The sequence below is a fragment of the Ranitomeya imitator genome, chromosome 1 (genome assembly GCF_032444005.1).
Source record: "Ranitomeya imitator isolate aRanImi1 chromosome 1, aRanImi1.pri, whole genome shotgun sequence".
NCBI classification, from domain to species: Eukaryota; Metazoa; Chordata; class Amphibia; order Anura; family Dendrobatidae; genus Ranitomeya; species Ranitomeya imitator.
This window is the reverse complement of record NC_091282.1, coordinates 1,220,318,196-1,220,340,416: the sequence shown is the minus strand read 5'-3', so window position 1 is coordinate 1,220,340,416 and position 22,221 is coordinate 1,220,318,196. Positions and strand designations below refer to the sequence as shown.

At 48.6% G+C, this 22,221-nt stretch overlaps 1 protein-coding gene across 1 annotated transcript in view; it reads left to right on the top strand.

Moving 5' to 3' along the window:
* Positions 1-22,221, top strand: part of FBXO41 (F-box protein 41) — a 118,968-nt gene that overhangs the window by 83,236 nt on the left and 13,511 nt on the right. Inside the window, exons 5-6 of the mRNA XM_069745081.1 lie at positions 12,260-12,606; positions 12,699-12,931. Coding sequence (XP_069601182.1) covers positions 12,260-12,606; positions 12,699-12,931 — 580 coding nt within the window. The remainder of the gene's footprint in view (positions 1-12,259; positions 12,607-12,698; positions 12,932-22,221) is intronic.

Sequence of the window (22,221 nt, the reverse complement as noted above, 5' to 3'; positions counted from 1 at the left end):
CCAGAGCTGCACTCACTATTCTGCTGGTGCAGTCACTGTGTACACACATTACATTACTGATCCCGAGTTACATCCTGTATTATATCCCAGAGCTGCACTCACTATTCTGCTGGTGCAGTCACTGTGTACACACATTACATTACTGATCCTGAGTTACATCCTGTATTATACTCCATAGCTGCACTCACTATTCTGCTGGTGCAGTCACTGTGTACATACATTACATTACTGATCCTGAGTTACATCCTGTATTATACCCCAGAGCTGCACTCACTATTCTGCTGGTGCAGTCACTGTGTACATACATTACATTACTGATCCTGAGTTACATCCTGTATTATACTCCAGAGCTGCACTCACTATTCTGCTGGTGCAGTCACTGTGTACATACATTACTGATCGTGAGTTACATCCTGTATTATACTCCAGAGCTGCACTCACTATTCTGCTGGTGCAGTCACTGTGTACATACATTACATTACTGATCCTGAGTTACATCCTGTATTATACTCCAGAGCTGCACTCACTATTCTACTGGTGCAGTCACTGTGTACATATATTACATTACTGATCCTGAGTTACATCCTGTATTATACCCCAGAGCTGCACTCACTATTCTGCTGGTGCAGTCACTGTGTACATACATTACTGATCGTGAGTTACATCCTGTATTATACTCCAGAGCTGCACTCACTATTCTGCTGGTGCAGTCACTGTGTACATACATTACATTACTGATCCTGAGTTACATCCTGTATTATACTCCAGAGCTGCACTCACTATTCTGCTGGTGCAGTCACTGTGTACACACATTACATTACTGATCCTGAGTTACATCCTGTATTATACCCCAGAGCTGCACTCACTATTCTGCTGGTGCAGTCACTGTGTACATACATTACATTACTGATCCTGAGTTACATCCTGTATTATACCCCAGAGCTGCACTCACTATTCTGCTCGTGCAGTCACTGTGTACGTACATTACATTACTGATCCTGAGTTACATCCTGTATTATACCCCAGAGCTGCGCTCACTATTCTGCTGGTGCAGTCACTGTGTACATACATTGCATTACTGATCCTGAGTTACCTCCTGTATTATACTCCAGAGCTGCACTCACTATTCTGCTGGTGCAGTCACTGTGTACATACATTACATTACTGATCCTGAGTTACATCCTGTATTATACTCCAGAGCTGCACTCACTATTCTGCTGGTGCAGTCACTGTGTACATACATTACATTACTGATCCTGAGTTACATCCTGTATTATACTCCAGAGCTGCACTCACTATTCTGCTGGTGCAGTCACTGTGTACATACATTACTGATCCTGAGTTACATCCTGTATTATACCCCAGAGCTGCACTCACTATTCTGCTGGTGCAGTCACTGTGTACATACATTACATTACCGATCCTGAGTTACATCCTGTATTATACTCCAGAGCTGCACTCACTATTCTGCTGGTGCAGTCACTGTGTACATACATTACATTACTGATCCTGAGTTACCTCCTGTATTATACTCCAGAGCTGCACTCACTATTCTGCTGGTGCAGTCACTGTGTACATACATTACATTACCGATCCTGAGTTACATCCTGTATTATACTCCAGAGCTGCACTCACTATTCTGCTGGTGCAGTCACTGTGTACATACATTACATTACTGATCCTGAGTTACATCCTGTATTATACTCCAGAGCTGCACTCACTATTCTGCTGGTGCAGTCACTGTGTACATACATTACTGATCCTGAGTTACATCCTGTATTATACCCCAGAGCTGCACTCACTATTCTGCTGGTGCAGTCACTGTGTACATACATTACATTACTGATCCTGAGTTACCTCCTGTATTATACTCCAGAGCTGCACTCACTATTCTGCTGGTGCAGTCACTGTGTACATACATTACTGATCCTGAGTTACATCCTGTATTATACCCCAGAGCTGCACTCACTATTCTGCTGGTGCAGTCACTGTGTACATACATTACATTACTGATCCTGAGTTACCTCCTGTATTATACCCCAGAGCTGCACTCACTATTCTGCTGGTGCAGTCACTGTGTACATACATTACATTACCGATCCTGAGTTACATCCTGTATTATACTCCAGAGCTGCACTCACTATTCTGCTGGTGCAGTCACTGTGTACATACATTACATTACCGATCCTGAGTTACATCCTGTATTATACTCCAGAGCTGCACTCACTATTCTGCTGGTGCAGTCACTGTGTACATACATTACATTACTGATCCTGAGTTACATCCTGTATTATACTCCAGAGCTGCACTCACTATTCTGCTGGTGCAGTCACTGTGTACATACATTACTGATCCTGAGTTACATCCTGTATTATACCCCAGAGCTGCACTCACTATTCTGCTGGTGCAGTCACTGTGTACATACATTACATTACTGATCCTGAGTTACATCCTGTATCTCCTTTTATTATAAAAGTACCAAACAAAACTTACAGGCAAAGCTTACAGACAAACTCAAAACAAATTATTTACAATCCCCAAAAAGTCCAATGTCCAGCAGATTTATACAAACAAAATGTTCCTCCATTTCATTAATACCCCCAGCAAGGGAAGAGACCTCAACCTATATCCTTTTTCCCCTCATACACACATACCCACGCATTCATCCCTAGAAAAATAAACAAGTCGGCCAACTGCCCTAAACAAAGTAAATAGGCCACCTGGCCGAACTTAATCATATATTTTTATATATTTTTAAATTTTATATATATTTTTTTTTTTTTTCCCTCCTAAACTATACCACCACCATTCCCCCAAAGGTCCCACGAAAGTTTGTCGCCTATCACACCAGGTCCCACGAGAGTTTGTGGCCTATCACACCAGGTCCCACCAAAGTTTGTGGCCTTTCCTATACAGCAAGGTCCATAAAAGTTTATGGCCTTTTTTTTCCCTCTTCTTGGCATCCCGCCGGACGTCCATTCTCCAAAACCCATCCCCCCACCCCCCAAGAAACCCCCCACCCCACCTAAACTAAATCCCCCTACACGCATCATAATACACATGTAACATATATATACAACCTTATAATAACATATCAATAATAACATAATAATAATAACCAGTACACACCTTAACCATGACCAAAGAACAGGCCCAAGTTCAATGCTTGCAAGCCCTATACCCAGGTTACCAATTACAAAACAAAAATCTGTAAGTGAGGGTTACAGCCCACCACCAGGAACTGGAGACCAGAGGCTCTCACCCTAATCTACCGCACATCACCCTGACCCTCCCTAACAACACAAAAGAGAAAATCCTGTCCCTACAACCCTACCAATCTCACCCTACCTGCCCCTATCTGTCCCTCACTGACCCTCACTACCAACCTAATACTAACTACCTGTCCCTAAAGACTGTCCCTATCTGTCCCTCCCTGTCCCTACACATCTATCTGACCCTACAAAATAAAGATAAAAGGATAAAACTCAACCCTATCACAGGCACACAGAACCTAATTCTCCCTAGGGCACATTAAAGGAGAAACCCCTCCATAGAAGAGAGGCCCTCCCTGCACCCAGCCTCTCAAACTCCAGCAAGCGCACTTTTGCCAGGTCACCCAGGATGTTCCTAATCACCTCTTCCCTGGGGAGGACTTTCCGCTGAGTAGACACTAGACACCGTGCATTCCACGTGTGGAACCTAGTTACTAAACTAACTAAGAAAACAGTGCCCCGATCTCGGCCACCAAGGGACCTGAATGCCCCATAGGCCCACTCCGCATAGGAAAGGCCTGCCAGCCTGGGCCAGCCAATGGAAGCACCCACCCTGCTATAGACCTCTGTATTAAAGGGACACCGAAGCAGGAAATGCTCCATGCTTTCAAGCATGCCGCCACACTCCTCGCGGGGACAATCCCGGTCATCAGAGCGTCTGCACTTCAGGTTGTCCCTCACATACAGCTTCCCATGGAAGCAGCGCCAAGCCAAGTCCCAAAACTTCAAGGGGATCCGCTTAGAGTTCAATAACCCGAGCCCCACCTCCAGATGCCAGCTTGGGCAATCCCTGAGCGCCAGGGGCTTCTGAAAGTGGGTCAACAGGACCCTATTGTCAAGAAACCTTCTCAACATGGTCCTGATCTCCCACACTCCCAGACCCCACCGACGGATCACCTTCAGAACTGGGGTAGCATAAGCCGGAAGATGCCCATGAGGTGTACGAAGGTCCTTCACCTGCCCTCCTGTCTCCCATTCCTGGAAGAAAGGCCGAAACCACCCCCTACAGGAGAATACCCACAGAGGAGCCCTCTCTAACCAGAGGTTGGCGATGTTTGCCTTAAGAAAGGTGTTTACTAGAAACACCACTGGGTTGACCATACCCAACCCTCCTAGTCTCCTCGTGCGGTACGTGACCTCCCTCTTGATTAGGTTCAGCCTATTTCCCCATAATAATTGGAAAAACAGGCTGTAAACCCGTGTCCAAAGAGGCTCTGGCAAGATGCAGACGCTGCCCAGATATATTAGCAAAGGAAGCAAATAGCCCTTGGCAAGACTAACCCTTTCCCTTAGGGTCAAAGACCAACCCTTCCACTGATTCACCTTCTGAGCGGCAATCTTAAGTCTGCCCTCCCAGTTTTGCTGGGGATAGTCCCCCGGGCCGAAACTGATGCCTAATATTTTTGCTGTGGCCTGAGGCCCTGGAAGGGTGTCCGGGAGATCAAAACTTGGATCTCCCCCTCCCAGCCAGAGATTCTCACACTTGTCCCGGTTGATCATGGATCCGGATGCCACCGAGTAGCGTTCAACCTCAGACATCACCCAATCTGCCTCCTCTCTCGAGGATACAAAAAGGGAAACATCGTCAGCGTACGCCACTACCCTCAAGGCGACCTCAGGATCCGCCTGGTCCATCCTGACTCCCACCAACGGTCCACGCTCCACCCTCCTTAAAAGGGGGTCGATCGCAAACACGTATAACAGTGGGCTCAGAGGACAGCCCTGGCGGACACCAGACCTCACCTCAAAAGGGTGTCCGACCCAACCGTTCACGAGCGGAAAAGTCTCTGCCCCATTGTATAAAACTCTCAACCAATCAACAAACCTCCCAGGCAGACCATATCTCAGAAGGACGGACCAGAGGTACTCATGGTTAACCCGGTCAAAGGCCTTCGCCTGATCTAAGGACAGCAAGTACCCCTTCCAGTGACCCGCCCTGCCCTGCTCCACTGCCTCCCGGACACCGAGCACAGCACTAAATGTACTGCGGCCTGGAACAGAGCAGTGCTGGGCCTCCGAAAGGAGCCGGGGCGCAAACTGCACCAACCGATTAAAAAGCACCTTTGCCAGAACCTTTCGGTCCGTATTGAGAAGCGCTATGGGACGCCAATTCTCAATACGGGACGAGTCTTTACCCTTTGACATGATAATCAGGGCTGACTTCCTCATTGAACTGGGCAGAATGTCCGAGGAGAGACACTCATTAAACATCTCAGTCAAGAGGGGGACCAAAGAGTCCCTAAAAGTCTTGTAGAACTCGGATGTTAAGCCATCCGGACCGGGCGACTTTTTGGGCCGGAGCCCATCAATCGCCCGTCTCACTTCCTCTTCCCTGATTGCTTCTGTCAAAACATGAAGAGAGGGGTCATCCCCTGGCTCAGGGATGGTTTCAGTCAGGAAAGCCGACATCTCATCTCGATCAGGATCCCTCCTCCCCAAGAGGTGCAAGTAGAAGGATCTGACCACCTCCAGAATCCCCGATTTGGATCTGTTCAGGGACCCCGTACTGTCAATCAGTCCTCTCACCATCTTACAATTCACTGACAACCTGCAGTTTCTGTAAGGGTCGGGTGAGCGGTACCTCCCGAAATCCCTCTCAAAAACCAAGGATGTGTGCCTATCATACTGGCACCCCTTGAGCAAGGTCTTCACCCTGGAGATTTCCTCTCGGTCCCCTCCAGTCGAGACGAGCTGCTCGAGTTTCCTCCCCAGCTCCCGATACAGGCGGTACCTGTTCAGGCCCCTGAGGCTCGAGAGCTGACGGAAGAACCCTGCGACCCTTCTTTTGAAGATCTCCCACCACTCAGACTTACTGCTACACAGACCCAAGAGAGGTACCTGGCTCTGAAGAAATTCCTCAAAGGACTGTCTTACTTCCGCCTCTTCCAGAAGGGACGAATTCAGCTTCCATAGGCCTCTCCCCATGCGGGGGGTCTCTGTAACATTCAAAGTAAAGAAAATGAAACAGTGATCGGAGAACTCCACCTCAACAGCGGACACTGCAGAAGAGACGGCTTCCTCCTTTAAAAAAAACCTATCTATCCTAGACCTACTGCTTCCCCTAAAAAAGGTGAAACCCCCGTGACCTGGGGTGTGCCGGATGTGGACATCCATCAGGCGAGCTTCGCTTACTATGCTATTCAAGGCTACGCTATCATAAGCCAGCCGGTCTCCGGGGCCTCCCCTATCACGGAGTCTGGTTACAGTATTAAAATCCCCACCGAAGACCACCTGCCGGCTTGTAAAAAGATAGGGCTTGATCCTCAGGAAGAGACATTTACGGTCCCACTTAGATTGCGGGCCATAGATATTGATGAGCCGAAGCTCCTGTCCCCTCATGAAGACGTCAAGGACCAAACATCTCCCCATTTCTACCTCAATCACCCGTCTGCATTCCACCTCCGCGGTCTTAAAAAGGACCGCTACCCCGCTATACGGCTCGGCCGCAAGAGACCAGTATGAGGGCCCACTCCTCCATTCCCTCTTTGCTTTGTAGATGGACCCCAGGTCCGTTAATCTGGTCTCCTGCAAAAATAAAATATCAGCCTCAACCCGGGTGAAAAAATCAAAGGCCGTAAATCTAGCCGTATCTGACTTTATGCTGGCGACATTAATTGACGCCAGAGTCAACGGGGTAGGTTCCGCCATCATGGGTGATTGAGTTAGATGGCCTGTTTTTTAACCGTACCCCCTGATTTCATAGTAACATAGTAACATAGTTAGTAAGGCCGAAAAAAGACATTTGTCCATCCAGTTCAGCCTATATTCCATCATAATAAATACCCAGATCTACGTCCTTCTACAGAACCTAATAATTGTATGATACAATATTGTTCTGCTCCAGGAAGACATCCAGGCCTCTCTTGAACCCCTCGACTGAGTTCGCCATCACCACCTCCTCAGGCAAGCAATTCCAGATTCTCACTGCCCTAACAGTAAAGAATCCTCTTCTATGTTGGTGGAAAAACCTTCTCTCCTCCAGACGCAAAGAATGCCCCCTTGTGCCCGTCACCTTCCTTGGTATAAACAGATTCTCAGCGAGATATTTGTATTGTCCCCTTATATACTTATACATGGTTATTAGATCGCCCCTCAGTCGTCTTTTTTCTAGACTAAATAATCCTAATTTCGCTAATCTATCTGGGTATTGTAGTTCTCCCATCCCCTTTATTAATTTTGTTGCCCTCCTTTGTACTCTCTCTAGTTCCATTATATCCTTCCTGAGCACCGGTGCCCAAAACTGGACACAGTACTCCATGTGCGGTCTAACTAGGGATTTGTACAGAGGCAGTATAATGCTCTCATCATGTGTATCCAGACCTCTTTTAATGCACCCCATGATCCTGTTTGCCTTGGCAGCTGCTGCTGCCTCCTCTTCCCCTCTGAGGAGGAGCCCGATTCTCCCCTCCTCTTTAAAGACACCGAGGTGTCCATATCCTCCTTTACAGTACAGGACTTCCCAGAAATAGATTCCTCGCCCCTGGACCCCGAGGTAGTCCCCCCCCCAGAGGAGTGTGAATCCCCCGGAGGACAGACCTCACCATTCCCCGAAGGCACCCCAGATGTTGCGTCCGGCCCCTCACCCCCGACCTCCGACACAGCAGAGTCATCGAGGGCTTGGAACCGATTGGAGAGGGGGATCAGAGGGGAGTCGGTGAGCCCTTCCGTAGGCACCCCAGTGGCCAGGGGGGGGGGGGCTTAGATTTTTTAGCCTTGTTCTTCTTCTTCTTCCGACTCTTACCGGTACGATTGTCACCCGTCTTTTTAGGCTGCTCCACCACCTCTTCATCCAGACTTTCATACTGGGAAGAGTTATCAGAAGCAGCCAACTCCTCCCTCTCCATCCTCCGGATCTCCTCGCTCACCGCCTTCTCCCCCAGGGCCTCAGAGGCTTCGGCTGCCGCGTCCAGGCTGGGGGCAGTCATCACCCCAGTTGCCTGAGGCTTATCCTGCCCCCTGCCCTTACGGCGCCTCACCTGTTGCCACTGGTGGGCAGATGTACCAGCCTCGCCTTTCCTCACTGACCCCTCAGCTCCCCTCAAGCCTCCACCCTCAGCCCCAGCAGAAGCTGCACCACCAGGGACCCCCCCGGTGCTCCCCCTTGCCGGGCCAGAGATGGTGCTGGAAAAGGAACGGGGGCAGCGGCTATACGGGTGACCTAGGTCACCACACAGGTGACACCTAATGTCACCACAGGCTGCGGCAAGATAGCCTACCCCGCCACACAAGGCACATTTCTGCACCTTGCAGCCTGCGCTGAAGTGGCGGGGATCACCGCACCTGTGGCAGACCTTCGGTTGCCCCTGGTAGAAGATCTGGATTCTGTCCCTCCCCAGAAATGCTGAGGAGGGGATGTGGGTGACCGTACCTCCTGAAACCTTCAACTTTACCATGAAGGTCCAGCCCCCTGACCAAATGCCAAACTCGTCCCTATTTTTCTTAGGGACCTCGGTGACTTCCCCATAACGGGAAAGCCACGTCATTATATCGACCCCAGAGAGTGACTCGTTACCTGTCAGAACGGTCACCCTCTTTACACTATTTTGACGAGACACCGCCTGCACGGCAAAGTCTCGCCAGCCGGGCTCCCCCTTTGCCAGTTCAAAATTCGACCAGAAAAGCTCCAAGCCCTCCGGCCGAACAAAACTGACATCGAAGAAGGAGGTGCCAAACAGATGAATCAGGGCAAAGATGTCCGTTGCCCTGAAGTCCATCTTCAGAAGGAGCTCCACAACCCTCGCCCTTGGCGGGCACGCTTCACTGCCCCTCCACCGAAGACGGACCACATTCCGCCTGGCCACCCCCTGCCCGGCTGTCTGGAGGGACCAAACCGTTTCCCCTTCCCTTTTATCTTGGAAGGCAGCCAGGCCGTGTCTATCCAGCCAAAAGGCCAAGTCCACCACTCTTCCCTCTACTTCGATCGTCCGTTCTCCCTTTTTGAGGGCCTCCAGGAAACGGCGCCGCAAGACGCTATCCCTGAGGTCCAGAGGCGAGGAAACCCCTTGATTAGGCCCCGAGGCTCCAGCCACCACCCCCGAATAACTCAGAGGACCTGTGGCCGGGGGGGCAGATGGACCGACCCCCTCCCCCCTTCTCCCACTACCATCAGACACCGTACTCACACTTGCCACGATATTCACACTTGCCACCTCAGACGCACTACCACTCGCATCCTCAACCACAGACACTTCCATACCGGCACCCTCCTCATCCACTCCCACTCCATCAGTCACCCCACTCTCACTCACCTGCACACTGGGGTCAGTAATATTTTGCCTCACCTTTTGGGTATTTCCAGGTTTTGTTTTCCCACTGCTACCGCCACCTACTGGTGGCATCTTCCCTGCTGGGGGGTTTGGAACACACAGCGCTGCTGTCCCTTTAAGAGTCTTGCTGCCATTGGTTTTAAGCAGCACTGTCTGACCTTCCACCACCGCAGGCACAGAGCTTCCTCCCTCACTGGCAGGTAGGAAGTCAGGAGCAGACCCGCCTCCAGCTCCATCCTGCCTTGTGGCCAGAGCCCCCACCGCAGGTAAGCCCCCCGACACAGGGGACCCCGCCAGGCAGGCGCCCTTGCTGCTATCTGCTGCAGCTGCTGCACCATTGCTGACTGCAGCCAAGACCATTTTTTTTTCTTTTGCTTTGGAAGCCACGCCCCCAGCCTTCAGCTGCACAGCACAGCTATCCAAAGCTGCTCCTACATGGGCAGCGGGTGCCGAGGAGGCCACGCCCCCTGAGACCGGCCGCAGCGGGACCCCCAGAGCCGACCCAGAGCTGGATCCACCCCCAGGAATCCCCCCAGCGACAGCACCCCCCACCACCACACCCTGGGCCACAAACAGCCTGGCCACAGCAACTCCAGCGGATGGCCCCAGGCTAGGCCACTCCCCCTCAGCATCCACCAGCGGCGGTGCCCCCAATGCAGGAGACCCCGACTTCACCGCAGACCCCGCCAGGGGAGCTTCCACCATTTTCTTTTTATGAGCCTGCTCCGCTGGAGCCGCAGGCCCCTCACCCTTTACTTTACTAGGTGCCTGGGTCCCCAGAAGCGATCCAGCTTTAACGGATCCGTAAGTGGGGGACCCGGACACCCCAGCGCTCACCGCCGGAGATGCGGTCCCGGCTGTCACTCTCCTGCCCACCACTGGGCCGCCCTCCACATCATGCTCCATATCAGACACATCACTACCCCCTCCGTTACCACAAACAGAGGCAGCGCCCTGCGTGTCATGGCCTGTAATCTCCCCGCTCCCTCGCTGCGGACCCACAACAGAGGCCGAGCCGGGGTGGGTAGCGGGTGCCGCACAGCGGGACCGGGGGGCCCCAGAGAGGGGGACATACACAAATTTCTGCACAGTTGATGTTTTCTGCTTATTCCTCTTCTTAGCCTTTCTCTTCATCCCCCTCCTGGTTGCCTCATCCTCGCAGATCTCATCACCGAACCTCAGCTGGTTAAAACGGACCGGGGACTCGATCTGCCGGATCTGCTGCATGACGAGGCAGCCCCCCTCACTGCTACTACTCCCACCATCCTCATCCTCCCCTTCGCTCCCGCTGTCCCCTGAAGGGCCAGAATCTGACGGGAGAGCCACCTGCTCGGGGGCTATCCCGCTATGAGACGCCTGGAGATCTCTTACCAGGCCACCAGGCGGTGGGTAGGGCACGACCTCCTCCTCGCATTCCTCTTCCTCATCATCCTCCTCCACCACCTCCTCCACCACCTGGCCGGAGCTCCGTGACCCCTCCAGAGCCCCACCGGCCATGGCTCTGAACCGGTCATCGTTCTCCAGCTTTTCACAGAAGGGCCCGCTACCATCCAGGATCTCACATCTCCGGCTTTCCAGGTCTTGTATGGATTTCTTGATCTTCTTGACCGCGGCGGATAGCTCGGCCTTCTTATTGCCGGAGGCCCTGTCAGACCTCTCCTTAGCTACCCTCAACTCCCCCCAGAGGGATTTTAGTTTCCTTGAGGCGTCCTCATACTCGCAGAGGTGCGCATGGACGCGGGAACCATAGACCAGGGCGGATTCTCTAGCCGCCTTGGTGCCCCAACCAAGAAGCACCGCTGCAGCACCCCTGCTCGTACTCGGCCTACCTCCGGGGGAAGGAGCCGCCGCGGCCTCAGGGGTCCTACGGGTCTTCATGTTGGATCCTTGGCCAGATCTTGTGGCCCTAGCCGGAGTTGGAGTCCTCCCACCCCCCGCCGACTTGGACCGGGAGGTGGGAGCCGGGGGCCCAGCCCCGGAGGCCAGTCCCAAAATGAGCCTTCTTTCCTGGGAAGGGGGCAGACAAAAAGTCCTGGATGGAAAACTTTACCTCCCTTCCCAGGAGCTCTCTCTAGGCAGCACACAGAGCACACGGCAAACAGGCTCCGCCTCTTCCTGTATGACACTCCAGAGCTGCACTCACAATTCTGCTGGTGCAGTCACTGTGTACATACATTACATTACTGATCCTGAGTTACATCCTGTATTATACTCCAGAGCTGCACTCACTATTCTGCTGGTGCACTCACTGTGTACATACATTACATTACTGATCCTGAGTTATATCCTGTATTATACTCCAGAGCTGCACTCACTATTCTGCTGGTGCAGTCACTGTGTACGTACATTACATTACTGATCCTGAGTTACATCCTGTATTATACTCCAGAGCTGCACTCACTATTCTGCTGGTGCAGTCACTGTGTACATACATTACATTACTGATCCTGAGTTACATCCTGTATTATACCCCAGAGCTGCGCTCACTATTCTGCTGGTGCAGTCACTGTGTACGTACATTACATTACTGATCCTGAGTTACATCCTGTATTATACCCCAGAGCTGCACTCACTATTCTGCTGGTGCAATCACTGTGTACGTACATTACATTACTGATCCTGAGTTACATCCTGTATTATACCCCAGAGCTGCGCTCACTATTCTGCTGGTGCAGTCACTGCACAGGTGATGTCCTGGCTTTCATCCTCTTCTGCTCTCAGGGTCTCGGGCCGGGTGAAGACCGTCTCTCAGAGCTCGGGCTGTTACGACAGTGATGGTGCTGAGCAGATCCCGGTGGACGACGGTTTGGAGGGTCACCACTACTCCGGAAACAGTAATGTGGCTGACAGCAGTTTCGAGAGGAACAACCACCGCAGCTCCGGCCTCCGCAGGCAGGCCATCCATAACTGGCACCGCCGGCCGTACAGGAACAGCGAGGGGGACGAGGGGGACATTTCAGATGTGGGATCTAGGACCACCGAGTCAGAGGCGGAAGGCTGGGAGCAGGACAGCATCGGCTCTGCGGATCTCAACACCAACCGCTCATCGGGGGCTTACCAGCCGAAGGGTGGGTCCTGCCTGTCAGACCACAGCGCAGTGTGGCAGCAGCCAGCAGCGTACACTCATCACCTTCGTTAATGGTCTTTCTTCTCCCTCCAGGCCGCTGTGATAGGAGGATGCTCAGGCCGGAGAAGGGCAGCCCATCCCGGACCAATGAAGTTATCAGCCCCGAGATCCTGAAGATGCGGGCCGCGTTATTCTGTATATTCACCTACCTCGATACCAAGACTCTGCTGCGGGTGGCTGAGGTCAGCAGGGACTGGAAGTTTGTGGCTCGCCATCCGGCAGTGTGGACTCGGGTATTTCTCGAGAACGCCAGGGTGACCCCCAAGGTGAGTGATGGCGGAGGGATTCATTAGGTACCTCTTATTCGGGTCTGGGATACGAAGCCGCTGATCAGAAGGAACTGGGTCTCCAAATCCAACATGGCTTCCCTCTCATTACACACAGCGGTATTGATTGTGTCTCCATCTCTGTAACTACAGAGGCCGGCGTCACACTACCGTAGAATACGGCCGAAATCAGCAATTTACTCCTCCAATCAACCGCAGCACCATGAGATGGAAGTGGGTGGGGGCCTTACTCAAAGAAGTCCCCACCATGGTGCCTGTCACGATAATATAAATGTGCCATATTTTGAGTATAAACCTAGAAGGTTACATGGCTTTTCAGACTCACGCTGGGAACTTTCTTACCCCCCCCCTCTTCAGACCTACTGGAAAGCTCTTCTTTTCACTGCTCCCTCCTCCCTACACCCTGCATGCAGCTGTAATGTGAAACCAGTGTGCTGTGAGCAGGCCTACTTAGCTTTGTGCAAGGTGCATGGTCAGGGGGGGGGGCATTCCCTTTGTCCTCTTAAACTGGAATATAATTCTGCAAATCAGGTCTGGAAGCAGGACAAATACATTTCTGGCCTCTGCATCGGCCGGGCAATCACACAGTGCGTTGTCTAAGCTCAGCACCTGGCAGAATTTGAGAAACGCATTACTGCTTACCCAGGTCACATAGCCAAGCCATGTTTAGACTTATATGTAAGCGAATTTTGTGAGAAGTCATATAATACATTCGTCATCCTTCCACGAGCTTCTCCCCAAGAGATATGGGTAATAGCAGCATTTTATAACTGTCAACAAGGGGAGTATTCAGCCCACCCAGTGACGTCAGCACTGGGGAGGTTCTTTGGTTTTGGGCACAGGCATAAGATAGTGGGAGGTCATTTGGCACTAGTCTTTGTCCAGGGAACTAGCTGAGGAACTCTCTGTGATGCATTGGGACATTTGCTCCACTCCCCCCAGCCGCATGGTCAGCCATGATATGAGAGAACTGTAAGTTTATTTTCTTCCTTTAATCCCTTTTTATTTTGTAATTGTCTGTACATACATAATTGTCTAATTTTATAATATCTTTTTATACTTTGTATACACTTGTCTACCTTTTTGGATTAAAATATATAAAATTACTAGCTTTGTTTCTCCTTGCTCTATAACGTACTTTTACGTCCTCTGAAGAAAATTGCGCTACTAATTGGGTTGGCTCCTGACCCGTTATTAACGCCTAATTGACCCCAACTTTTTTCGGTTTTGCGTTTTCGTTTTTCGCTCCCCTCCTTCCCAGAGCCATAACTTTTTTTATTTTTCCGTCAATATGGCCATGTAAGGGCTTGTTTTTTGCGGGGCGATTTGTACTTTTGAACGACACCATCGGTTTTACAATGTCGTGTAGCAGAAAACTGGAAAACTGGAAAAAAATTCCAAGTGCGATGAAATTGCAAAAAAAAGTGCAATCCCACACTTGTTTTTTGTCACGGTTCACACCCTGCTGACAACAATTTGTCACAGATCCCACCTATATGTCAGGGATCCAGGGGAGGATGCCTTTATCGTCCCCACTAGCACCAATTTGTCACGTACCAGGGTTGTTTGGTTGCCCCTGGTTCCTTCTGATGGGGATTTATCTATGTGGTGAAATGTGTGTGTGTGTGTATATATATATATATATATATATATATATATATATGTGTGTGTGTGCAGTGGACTATGTATAGATTTATTGTGTCACTGGCAATAATCTGTCTTGAAAGCTTCATGTCGCATCCAGGTGTTAATAAGTATTTTCCTGGGACAAGTAGACTTCTGTCCCCAATCTCACCAGGGGGTCCTGTGGGAAACCAAGAAGAAAGGTAACATTTGACACCTCCTAGCTCTTGGAAGAGAGATGTTAATTACGGCCTGATAGTATCTCTAAGAACGTTTACACAAAGGATCTCAAGAGGAAAATAATATATTCATTGGGGGGCGCGGCCGTGGTCCAATCAAAAAACAAGCAGTTATGATATTAACCTGAGGGGCTGGTCTAGAAACCTAACCTCCAGACCAAAGCTATAAATTAGATCTGTATTCAGAGAATCGTGTTCACATGTGAGGGCAGCCTGAGACACTGATGTGTTCCACCAACTCCATTCACCCCCTGTCAGGGAGCAGAAAGCAAACTACCAGTTAGATGATTTCTGTAAGTTTTCTCCTGTTGTTTTGTACTGTTTTGCATAAGTTGTATGTCTTTTTATTATCATATTTTTATAACTTTTCTTACTGTAAGCACTGAACCTTTTTGTATTAAAGTATAAAACTTTAACAAGTTGAACCTTGAATGTTCTAAAAGATTCCATAGCCTAAGGTGTGTGAGCCTTATGATTGGTAGACATCATTAGTATTAGTATTTCCAGGACTCATCGCCCGTGTATTCGGTGAGTGGTGGCAGCGTGTATGAGCGGGTGTGTGGCCTGGGTCGGGGTGTGATTTATACTCCCATTACAGCATAGGACAGAGGTTGAATGCTGGACTGAGAGTGGGGGGATAGATTAACCCTTGCAGGCACAACCCCAAGTCACGTTCTGAGAGCTGGCACATGACGAATTAGTGACGCCACGGAGAAGGGATCCGTGACAATCTATATCCCACTTCCCAGTTCCGGTTTGGAACTTGCAGCTCTCTGGCACCCCTCTTACCCTCAGGTCAGACTTGGTACTGCACCTAGGGTGATTAGTCACCAGAAAGGCTGCCTGCTATGTACTGGCTAATGGGCACACTGCAGCGAGGCGATATAACTACTCACACTCAGGCGGGAACAATAATTATCAAAGCCGCCGTCGCTACAAAGATTCCCAAACGCACAGAACAAAGTATGCTGCCACCAGCTCCGATTACCTAAGGATTAACGTGTCTGGAGCCAACCCAAATTCACTTCAGAGAAAGCGACAGTTCGTTTATAGAGCAGGCAGAGACAAGCTAGTAAATTATACAGTTAGGTCCTTATATATTTGGACAGAGACAACATTTTTCTAATTTTGGTTATAGACATTACCACAATGAATTTTAAACAAAACAATTCAGATTCAGTTGAAGTTCAGACTTTCAGCTTTCATTTGAGGGTATCCACATTAAAATTGGATGAAGGGTTTAGGAGTTTCAGCTCCTTAACATGTGCCACCCTGTTTTTAAAGGGACCAAAAGTAATTGGACAATTGACTCCAAGGCTATTTCATGGACAGTTGTGGGCAATCCCTTCGTTATGTCATTCTCAATTAAGCAGATAAAAGGCCTGGAGTTGATTTGAGGTGTGGTGCTGCATTTGGAAGGTTTTGCTGTGAAGTAAACATGCGGTAAAGGAGCTCTCCATGCAGGTGAAACAAGCCATCCTTAACCCCTTTACCCCCAAGGGTGGTTTGCACGTTAATGACCGGGCCAATTTTTACAATTCTGACCACTGTCCCTTTGTGAGGTTATAACTCTGGAACGCTTCAACGGATCCCAGTGATTCTGACATTGTTTTCTCGTGACATTTCGTACTTCATGACAATGGTAAAATTTCTTTGATATTACCTGCGTTTATTTGTGAAAAAAACGGAAATATGGCGAAAATTTTGAAAATTTCGCAATTTTCCAACTTTGAATTTTTATGCAATTAAATCACAGAGATATTTCACACAAAATACTTAATAAGTAACATTTCCCACATGTCTACTTTACATCAGCACAATTTTGGAACCAAAATTTTTTTTTGTTAGGGAGTTATAAGGGTTAAAAGTTGACCAGCAATTTCTCATTTCTACAACACCATTTTTTTTTAGGGACCACATCTCATTTGAAGTAATTTTGAGGGGTCTGTATGATAGAAAATACCCAAGTGTGACGCCATTCTAAAAACTACACCCCTCAAGGTGCTCAAAACCATATTCAAGAAGTTTATTAACCCTTCTGGTGCTTCACAGGAATTTTTTGAATGTTTAAATAAAAATGAACATTTAACTTTTTTTCACAAAAAATTTAATTCAGCTCCAATTTGTTTAATTTTACCAAGGGTAACAGGAGAAAATAGACCCCAAACATTGTTGTACAATTTGTCCTGAGCACGACAATACCCCACATGTGGGGGTAAACCACTGTTTGGGCGCATGGCAGAGCTCGGAAGCGAAGGAGCGCCATTTGACTTTTCAATGCAAAATTGACTGGAATTGAGATGGGACGCCATGTTTCGTTTGGAGAGCCCCTGATGTGCCTAAACATTGAAACCCCCCACAAGTGACACCATTTTGGAAAGTAGACCCCTTAAGGAACTTATCTAGATGTGTGGTGAGCACTTTGACCCACCAAGTGCTTCACAGAAGTTTATAATGTAGAACCGTAAAAATAAAAAATCATATTTTTTCACAAAAATTAACTTTCCGCCCCCAATTTTTTATTTTCCCAAGGGTAAGAGAAGAAATTGGACCCCAAAAGTTGTTATACAATTTGTCCTGAGTACGCTGATACCCCATATGTGGGGGGTAAACCACTGTTTGGGCGGATGGGAGAGCTCGGAAGGGAAGGAGCGCCGTTTGACTTTTCAATGCAAAATTGACAGGAATTGAGATGGGACGCCATGTTGCGTTTGGAGAGCCCCTGATGTGCCTAAACATTGAAACCCCCCACAAGTGACACCATTTTGGAAAGTAGACCCCTTAAGGAACTTATCTAGATGTGTGGTGAGCACTTTGACCCACCAAGTGCTTCACAGCAGTTTATAATGTAGAACCGTAAAAATAAAAAATCATATTTTTTCACAAAAATTAACTTTCCGCCCCCAATTTTTTATTTTCCCAAGGGTAAGAGAAGAAATTGGACCCTAAAAGTTGTTGTACAATTTGTCCTGAGTACGCTGATACCCCATATGTGGGGGTAAACCACTGTTTGGGCGGATGGGAGAGCTCGGAAGGGAAGGAGCGCCGTTTAACTTTTCAATGCAAAATTGACAGGAATTGAGATGGGACGCCATGTTGCGTTTGGAGAGCCACTGATGTGTCTAAACATTGAAACCCCCCACAAGTGACACCATTTTGGAAAGTAGACCCCCTAAGGAACTTATCTAGATTTGTGGTGAGCACTTTGACCCACCAAGTGCTTCACAGAAGTTTATAATGCAGAGCCGTAAAAATAAAACAAAAAATTTTTCCCACAAAAATTATTTTTTTAGCCCCCAGTTTTGTATTTTCCCGAGGGTAACAGGAGAAAGTGGACCCCAAAATTTGTTGCCCAATTTGTCCTGAGTGCGATGATACACCATATGTGGGGGGAACCACTGTTTGGGCGCATGGGAGGGTTCGGAAGGGAAGGAGTGCCATTTGAATGCAGACTTAGATGGAATGGTCTGCAGGTGTCACATTGCGTTTGCAGAGCCCCTAATGTACCTAAACAGTAGAAACCCCCCACAAGTGACACCATTTTGGAAACTAGACCCCCTAAGGAACTCATCTAGATGTGTTGTGAGAGCTTTGAACCCCCAAGTGTTTCACTACAGTTTATAACGCAGAGCCGTGAAAATAAAAAATCTTTTTTTTTCCCACAAAAATTATTTTTTAGCCCCCAGTTTTGTATTTTCCCAAGGGTAAGAGGAGAAATTGGACCCCAAAAGTTGTTGTCCTATTTGTCCTGAGTACGCTGATACCCCATATGTGGGGGTGAACCCCTGTTTGGGCACACGGGAGAGCTCGGAAGGGAAGGAGCATTGTTTTACTTTTTCAACGCAGAATTGGCTGGAATTGAGATCGGACGCCATGTCGCGTTTGGAGAGCCCCTGATGTGCCTAAACAGTGGAAACCCCCCAATTATAACTGAAACCCTAATCCAAACACACCCCTAACCCTAATCCCAACAGTAACCCTAACCACACCTCTAACCCTGACACACACCTAACCCTAATGCCAACCCTATTCCCAACTGTAAATGTAATCTAAACCCTAACCGTAACTTTAGCCCCAACCCTAACTGTAGCCCTAACCCTAGCCCTAACCCTAACTTTAGCCCCAACCCTAACTGTAGCCCTAACCCTAGCCCTAACCATAGCCCTAACCATAGCCCTAACCCTAGCCCTAACCCTAGCCCTAACCCTAGCCCTAACCCTAGCCCAAACCCTAACCCTAGCCCTAGCCCTAGCCCTAACCCTAGCCCTAATGGAAAAATGGAAATAAATACATTTTTTTAATTTTTCCCTAACTAAGGGGGTGATGAAGGGGGGTTTGATTTACTTTTATAGCGGGTTTTTTAGCGGATTTTTATGATTGGCAGCCGTCACACACTGAAAGACGCTTTTTATTGCAAAAAATATTTTTTGCGTTACCACATTTTGAGAGCTATAATTTTTCCATATTTTGGTTCACAGAGTCATGTGAGGTCTTGTTTTTTGCGGGACGAGTTGACGTTTTTATTGGTAACATTTTCGGGCACGTTACATTTTTTGATCGCTTTTTATTCCGATTTTTGCGAGGCAGAATTACCAAAAACCAGCTATTCATGAATTTCTTTTGGGGGAGGCGTTTATACCGTTCCGCGTTTGGTAAAATTGATAAAGCAGTTTTATTCTTCGGGTCAGTACGATTACAGCGACACCTCATTTATATCATTTTTTATGTTTTGGCGCTTTTATACGATAAAAACTATTTTATAGAAAAAATAATTATTTTTGCATCGCTTTATTCTCAGGACTATAACTTTTTTTTTTTTTGCTGATGATGCTATATGGCGGCTCGTTTTTTGCGGGACAAGATGACGCTTTCAGCGGTATCATGGTTATTTATATCTGTCTTTTTGATCGCGTGTTATTCCACTTTTTGTTCGGCGGTATGATAATAAAGCGTTGTGTTTTGCTTCGTTTTTTTTTTTTTTTCTTACGGTGTTTACTGAAGGGGTTAACTAGTGGGCCAGTTTTATAGGTCGGGCCGTTACGGACGCGGCGATACTAAATATGTGTACTTTTATTGTTTTTTTTTTTTATTTAGATAAAGAAATGTATTTAGGGGAATAATATATATATATTTTTTTTCATTATTTAGGAATATTTTTTTTTATTTTTTTTTACACATTTTGAAAAAATTTTTTTTACTTTTTTTACGTTGTCCCAGGGGGGGACATCACAGATCAGTGATCTGACAGTTTGCACAGCACTCTGACAGATCACTGATCTGACATGCAGCGCTGCAGCCTTCACAGTGCCTGCTCTGAGCAGGCTCTGTGAAGCCACCTCCCTCCCTGCAGGACCCGGATCCGCGGCCATCTTGGATCCGGGGCTGGAGGAAGCAGGGAGGGAGGTGAGACCCTCGCAGCAACGCGATCACATTGCGTTGCTGCGGGGGGCTCAGGGAAGCCCGCAGGGAGCCCCCTCCCTGCGGGAAGCTTCCCTATACCGCCGGCACATCACGATCATCTTTGATCGCGGTGTGCCAGGGGTTAATGTGCCGGGGGCGGTCCGTGACTGCTCCTGGCACATAGTGCCGGATATCAGCTGCGATAAACAGCTGACACCCGGCCGCGATCGGCGGCGCTCCCCCCGTGAGCGCCGCCGATCGCGCTGGACGTACTATCCCGTCCGTGGTCATGGGGGCCCACCCCACCTCGACGGGATAGTACGTCCCATGTCAGAAAGGGGTTAAGCATCCGAGAAATTGCTACAATATTAGGAGTGGCAAAATCTACAGTTTGGTTCATCCTGAGAAAGAAAGAAAGCACTGGTGAACTCATCAATGCAGAAAGACCTGGGCGCCCACGGAAGACAACAGTGGTGGATGATCGCAGAATAATCTCCATGGTGAAGAGAAACCCCTTCACAACAACCAACCAAGTGACCAACACTCTCCAGGAGGTCGGCGAATCAATATCCAAATCTACCATAAAGAGAAGACTGCATGAAAGTAAATACAGAGGGTTCACTGCACGGTGCAGCCACTCATAAGCATCAAGAATAAAAAGGCTAAAAAACATCTAAAAAAGCCGCACAGTTCTGGAAGAACATTCTGTGGACAGATGAAACCAAGATCAACCTGTACCAGAATGATGGAAAGAGAAAAGTATGGCGAAGGCGTGGTACAGCTCATGATCCAAAGCATACCACCATCTGTAAGACCCGGCGGAGGCAGTGTGATGGCGCGGGCATGCATAAACCTGGCGGAGGACGTGTGATGGCGCGGGCATGCATAAACCCGGCGGAGGCAGTGTGATGGCGCGGGCATGCATAAACCCGACGGAGGCAGTGTGATGGCGCGGGCATGCATAAACCTGGCGGAGGCAGTGCGATGGCGCGGGCATGCATAAACCTGGCGGAGGACGTGTGATGGCGCGGGCATGCATAAACCCGGCGGAGGCAGTGTGATGGCGCGGGCATGCATAAACCCGACGGAGGCAGTGTGATGGCGCGGGCATGCATAAACCCGGCGGAGGCAGTGCGATGGCGCGGGCATGCATAAACCTGGCGGAGGACGTGTGATGGCGCGGGCATGCATAAACCTGGCGGAGGACGTGTGATGGCGCGGGCATGCATGGCGGCCAGTGGCACTAGGTCACTAGTGTTTATTGATGATGTGACACAGGACAGAAGAATGAATTCTGAGGTCTTCAGAGCCGCCATACTGTGTGCTCAGATCCAGCCAAATGCAGCAAAACTACATACTACAGATGGACAATGACACAAAACATAAAGCCAAAGCAACCCAGGAGATTATTAACCCCTTCATGACCCAGCCTATTTTGACCTTAATGACCTGGCCATTTTTTGCAATTCTGACCAGTGTCCCTTTATGAGGTAATAACTCGGGAACGCTTCAACGGATCCTAGCGATTCTGAGATTGTTTTCTCGTGACATATTGGGCTTCATGTTAGTGGTAAATTTAGGTCAATAAATTCTGTGTTTACTTGTGATAAAAACGGAAATTTGGCGAAAATTTTGAAAATTTTGCAATTTTCACATTTTGAATTTTTATTCTGTTAAACCAGAGAGTTATGTGACACAAAATAGTTAATAAATAACATTTCCCACACGTCTAATTTACATCAGCACAATTTTGGAAACAAAATTTTTTTTTGCTAGGAAGTTATAAGGGTTAAAATTTGACCAGCGATTTCTCATTTTTACAACGAAATTTACAAAACCATTTTTTTTAGGGACCACCTCACATTTGAAGTCAGTTTGAGGGGTCTATATGGCTGAAAATACCCAAAAGTAACACCATTCTAAAAACTGCACCCCTCAAGGTGCACAAAACCACATTCCAGAAGTTTATTAACCCTTCAGGTGCTTCACAGCAGCAGAAGCAACATG